Raw genomic sequence first — 5649 nt, 5'->3', positions numbered from 1 at the left:
GGACTCTGGTTTTCTCGCTGGAGGGGAGGGAGGATGGGTGTTCAGCTCAAGCCCAGATTCTCTCCTTCCTGCTCGCCAGGTGACCTGGCCACCAGGTCCCACAATTCTCTTTTGCAAACCCAGCTTCTGTTCACTCATGTGACTGATCATTCGTTCGACACTGCTTTCTCACCTAGTTTTGTGTCTGGGACTCAGAGTTGGCAAGACAGAGACCCACTTCTCCCAGGACAGTTGTCCCTCCCTTGAAAGTTGACCAAATTCCCATCTTCCGTGTCTTCCTGCTGCCTCCCAACAGAGCATCCAACATGAACAAATGTCCAGAGGTGGTGGTGAACAGAATAGGTGGGGAGCCGCTGGACAGGGAGAAGTTGGGCAGTGGGGGGAGCCCTGAGCCAAATGTACCAAGTCCAGCCCTGGCAGGGGAGCTAAGGGCTGGGGAGGCACAGTCAGCAGCAGGCTGAGGGAGCCAGGCAGGGCTTAGATTGGCCCTACTTAAATCCAGAATGTTGACACCAGGTTTTCATTAGCTTAACCAACTAGGCTCCAGCACCACCCTCTGGGCAGTGTGTAGGGGGCTGCAGAGATGCCGCCCCCCCCCCCAATTCACACACATATACACGCACACTCATAATGTGGGTGGTGGTGCAGAAGGATAGAGGTGAAACTGGCACAAAGGAAGGCTGAAAATGGTACAAGTGGTACATTGCCCTGAAGAGCCCCTCCCCCCACCCCCAACAGGTAATATGTCAGCCACCAGCCCTGGTAGGAATCAATACCACTTCTCTGTTCTATTTAGGGACAGGTTTCAGTGCTCAGTGCCTGGGGTCCTGGCACCCCCTTGTGGCCTCTTGGGTCTGCAACAGAATTGAGAACTAAAAGAGGTTTCCAGCCAAAAGTCCAGCCCTTCGGCTCAGCCCCCTGGAAGGTACACTGCGAGGTGGGAAATCTCCAGAAACTTTGCACTCAACATCACCAGCTTGATTGAACTATGTCTATGCAGTAGCGTGTCCTGCACCATCTGAACACACAGACACCAGACCCCTAGGCAGACCCAGAGCAGCCACAGGGGGCAGGACAGTAGAATAAACTGGGGGTGTCAGACCTGCTCTGGGCCTCAGTTTCCCCATCTGACAATAGGCCTGTAAGACATTCTTTGGGGGGGTGGGTCTCCCTGGTGGCCTAGACTTTAAGCCTCAGTGCTGTCACCACTATGGCCTGAGTTTGCTCTGCGGCCAGAGAGCTGACCCACATATGGTGCAGCAGACTCCTGTCTCGCCTGCTGCTCCCGTTAGCCAAGTATTTCAGTAAGTTGACCTGTCCTGCTTCCCACTCTGGTGGGTCCTCCCACACACAACCCCCCTTACTTCTGGCCTGTACCCCAGTTCTATGCAAAAATAAAATATTTTAAAACATCCTTTGGAAGAAGCCTACTCCTTTGCAAGTCAGAGACTTGCATCCAAGTGCACATACACCCAGTGTGTGACACACATGCAGGAATGTATACACGCAGGCACACAGACACAGGCACTAGCAGGCAAGAGCACACTAGTGTGCGTTCCACATGTGCACACATTCATACATTCACAGGCATGGTGGTCCACACAAGCCCGCAACGCACACACACAAGCGCACACACATGAACAGACGTGCACAGCACAGGCACTCACATGAAGGCAGTTGTGACGTGTGCACAGGCACTTGCTAACAGCGTGAGCACAGCCCAGGCTCACCAGCCACGTAGCGTGTGATTCCTGGCATGGTGCAAGTAACACAGAGCAGACAGGCCTGCCCGCAGAGTTGCAGTCACGGAAGCCTCGAGAGGCTCCACCCAGACCAGATCCAGCGATCCAGATGGGGCAAATGCAAAGTCTATCATTTCCCCCTTGGCTCCCCAGAACATGGAACTGGCCCAGGGTCATCCCATCCTTTTCTACTACCCCCTGCCGTGTGACCCTCTGATCTCTACTTCCTCAGCAGTAAAATGAGGTTGATGATGCTTTTGATGTGGCACTCAAACCTCAGGGCTGCTGCATGCTTGCAGGCAAGGAGGGGTGCCGAGCCCAGTGCTGGGTAGGGAGCAGGTGTTCTGTGCCTGCTACTCTCTGCCCCTGGTGTTGGCCCCACCCCTGACCGCCCCCAACTCCTGACTCTAGGCCCTCCCCTCCTGTTTCTTAGCTCAGACCTTATGGACATATCTCCCAGCTCTGGGGCAGGGGTTGGATTGTTTTCAGGGCCTCTCCTGGATGGTTGAAGTGGGGATCGAGGGAGCGCCAAGTCAGCAGTTGAAGGATTGGGGTCACACCAGCCTGATTAGAAGAGCAGGGGGCTGAGCTGTCCTTGTTTCTGATTGGCCCTTGCGTACCCTCAGCTCCCAAATCCCACTAAGCAACCCCATCAGGACCTGCATAGGTCTGTGGAGAGTCAGTTGATTGCCCCGTTCTGAGGTCAGAGGGAGTCTGGGGAAGCCAGAACTGGCTTCAGCCAGGGGATCCTGACCACCCAGAAGAACCAACTGACCATCCTGTTCCTCCACCGGCTGCTGGGGCCATGGGGGCTGGGGCCAGCGCTGAGGAGAAACATTCCAGGGAGCTGGAAAAGAAGCTGAAAGAAGATGCTGAGAAGGATGCTCGAACCGTAAAACTGCTGCTTCTGGGTATGGGTATGGGTATGGGTTCAGGTGGGATCACTGACGCCAGTCAGGGCCCTTAGGTGAAGGAGGGGTATTTGGGAATGAGCCTGTGTCAGGGCAGGGAACAGAGTGGGATCCAGGTCAGGCTGGACTGGAAATACCGTGGCTCCTCAAGCCTGGGTATTCCACAAAGCCCCACTCCAGAGGGCCTCCCTTTCCAAGAAGTGTGTGCGAACCATCCTTTTGAGTAAATTTGTGTACAGGCACACTTTTGTCCTGGTCAGGCTCCCCGAAGCACCAGCCTTGGGGTCCATGGGCCTGCTAGGCAGAGCTCAGAAACCAGGCACCTCCTCAGGAAGGCTGCTCCCTTGGGAAGGAGAAGGTCACAGCCATCCTGGGAGTGGCCAGCCTCTAGGGCCACCCAGTGGCACAGACAGTGGCCCTCAGTTTCCAGAAACTCATTGTTGGCAGACCTGTAAAGCAACTAAATGTGGTGGTGGGGCACTGAGGGCCAGTGAGAAAAAGACAGAGCCGTGTTCTGTTCAGGGCCCCTGGGGTAGCGAGGGGAGATGGCCCTGGCCCAGTGGCTTCCCACCGGAGGAGGAGGGGGCCACGTTAAAGGCACTGCAGATTCTACCCAGGTCTGGAGTCCACCATGTAAGCAGTGGAAGTGGACAGAGGGACCAAGCCAGAGTACCCCAGGGAAGACAGGGATCTCATTAACTGTGTCCACCATCCTCCTGAAGTCAGGCTGTCAACTATGTCCTCTCCTCCACCTAGAGGCATTAATTCCCTCTGACACTCCCCTTCCCCAGGCACTCCTCCCCACCCAAGTGAAAAGCAGGGGTTGAATCAACTTCAGTAATCCCATGCAGGCAGTACCAGAGCTCCCCACAAGGTGACACTCGGGGTTTCATTTATTCTTGTCTCAATGTCTGTGTGTAGCAAGTTCTTAGCCAGTCCCCAGAACTGTTGAGGGTTTTCATTTCCCTTTGTCATTCAGACATTTACGAAAGTTTTTTTTCCACCAGGACGTCATCCTTTCCTTCCTGATGGAGGGAGGGAACGGGATCACGGGGTGCCCTGGGTCCACCCGGCCATCTTGCTAGGGGTCGGGAGGGTTGCTGCGGTATTGTTTCTTTGCTTCCTTTCCAGGTGCTGGTGAGTCAGGCAAGAGCACCATTGTCAAGCAGATGAAGTGAGTGCCCTCCCTTCTGGAGGAGTGCGTGCACACGTGGTGCATGTATGTAGCTGGCCCTTCCCCACGGATGCAGGAGGTGCTAACCCACTTGCCCTGACTACAGGATCATCCACCAGGATGGGTACTCCCTGGAAGAGTGCCTCGAATTCATTGCCATCATCTATGGTAACACCCTTCAGTCCATCCTGGCCATCGTGCGTGCCATGACCACGCTGAACATCCAGTATGGAGACTCTACACATCAGGTGTGCCAGGAGACGGGCTGAGGTGGACCTTGGGGGACTCAGACGCCTGGCGGTGTCCAAGCCCAGTGCCACCACCAACCACTCCCACCTTAACCGCAGGATGATGCCCGGAAGCTAATGCACATGGCAGACACCATCGAAGAGGGCACCATGCCCAAGGAGATGTCGGACATCATTCAGCGACTGTGGAAGGACTCGGGTATTCAGGCCTGTTTTGAACGCGCCTCAGAATATCAGCTCAACGACTCCGCGGGCTAGTGAGCCAGCAGTCTGGGGGTGGGGGGGAGGAAGGAGGTGGGAGGCCCTGCCTCGCGCTACCAACACCCCACCACACCGCTGGCGTCCCCCGGCAGCTACCTCTCCGACCTGGAGCGCCTGGTGGCCCCTGGCTATGTGCCCACTGAGCAGGACGTGCTGCGCTCGCGTGTCAAGACCACCGGCATCATTGAGACGCAGTTCTCCTTCAAGGATCTCCACTTCCGGTACAAGTCTGTGAGGCGCCCCCCCCCCCAAGGTTCACCACCCCAGACATGTCCCATCCCAGAAGTCCCACCCCTAGGAGATCCTGCCCCTCCTCGGAGAAAGCTCCTGCCCACAGAAAGAACTGGCCCCTCCTTATGCCAGTCCCCTCTTCCCCGCCCCCCAGCCTCAACAGCATTAAGAGGCGAGGGATCCCCGTGGGGCATCTGGGGGGGGGTCCATGCGTGGGTTCAGGCCCCAGTGGCCCCGCAGGATGTTCGATGTAGGTGGACAGCGCTCGGAGCGCAAGAAGTGGATCCACTGCTTCGAAGGTGTAACCTGCATCATCTTCATCGCGGCGCTCAGCGCCTACGACATGGTGCTGGTGGAGGACGACGAAGTGGTGAGTGTTAAGCAGGACCTGGCTGTTGGGGGAGGGGCAGAGCTGCCGACCCAGGGAATGGGGGAGACAGAGTCAAAGGGAGGGGGAGCAGCTGAGCAGGAGATTCGTTTCAGAGGGGTCTGAAGGAGGGGAGGAGGCAGCCAGCAAGCCCGCCGCCGAGGGGGCGCTGGGGGAATCCTCCGTCCGAGGGGGGCGGCCCCTTGTAGCCCAGGGCCCTGAGAGGAGGGGTCCTCGGGCTGGATCCGTGTCTGAGAGCCGCTGCCCTCCTCAGAACCGCATGCACGAGAGCCTGCACCTCTTCAACAGCATCTGCAACCACCGCTACTTTGCCACCACGTCCATAGTGCTCTTCCTCAACAAGAAGGACGTTTTCACGGAGAAGATAAAAAAGGCGCATCTCAGCATCTGCTTCCCGGACTATGACGGTGAGCCGCCAGGCGGCGCTCCGACCCCGCCAGCAGCCTGCGCTCCTCGCGCGCCGAGACTGGGGGCAGAAAGTGAGCTGCTTTCCTTCTCCAGGGCCCAACACGTACGACGACGCGGGCAACTACATCAAGGTGCAGTTTCTCGAGCTCAACATGAGACGTGACGTGAAGGAGATCTATTCCCACATGACTTGCGCCACCGACACGCAGAACGTCAAGTTTGTCTTCGACGCTGTCACCGATATCATCATCAAGGAGAACCTCAAAGACTGCGGCCTCTTCTGAGG

The 5649-nt window shown here is 57.0% G+C and overlaps 1 protein-coding gene across 1 annotated transcript; it reads left to right on the top strand.

The window, feature by feature from the left end:
- The first annotated feature begins 2429 nt into the window (after positions 1-2429).
- On the top strand, positions 2430-5649 carry GNAT1 (guanine nucleotide binding protein (G protein), alpha transducing activity polypeptide 1). The gene is made up of 8 exons (XM_004676137.1): positions 2430-2653; positions 3785-3827; positions 3934-4075; positions 4175-4332; positions 4429-4557; positions 4808-4937; positions 5209-5362; positions 5457-5649. The coding sequence occupies exons 1-8, from the start codon at positions 2548-2550 to the stop codon at positions 5645-5647; spliced, it is 1053 nt and encodes a 350-aa protein (XP_004676194.1). The 5' UTR covers positions 2430-2547; the 3' UTR covers positions 5648-5649.

This window comes from Condylura cristata, unplaced genomic scaffold (assembly GCF_000260355.1).
Source record: "Condylura cristata isolate star-nosed mole 26May11 unplaced genomic scaffold, ConCri1.0 scaffold00004, whole genome shotgun sequence".
Taxonomy (NCBI): Eukaryota; Metazoa; Chordata; class Mammalia; order Eulipotyphla; family Talpidae; genus Condylura; species Condylura cristata.
This window is presented reverse-complemented; position numbering and strand designations above follow the sequence as displayed.

Excerpts from the sequence above, each read along its gene's own strand:
- GNAT1 (XM_004676137.1), top strand. The coding sequence starts at position 2,548 with ATGGGGGCTGGGGCCAGCGCTGAGGAGAAACATTCCAGGGAGCTGGAA. Across the intron at positions 3,828-3,933 it reads ACCATTGTCAAGCAGATGAA|GATCATCCACCAGGATGGGT; the intron begins GTGAGTGCCCTC and ends CCCTGACTACAG. Across the intron at positions 4,076-4,174 it reads ATGGAGACTCTACACATCAG|GATGATGCCCGGAAGCTAAT; the intron begins GTGTGCCAGGAG and ends CCTTAACCGCAG.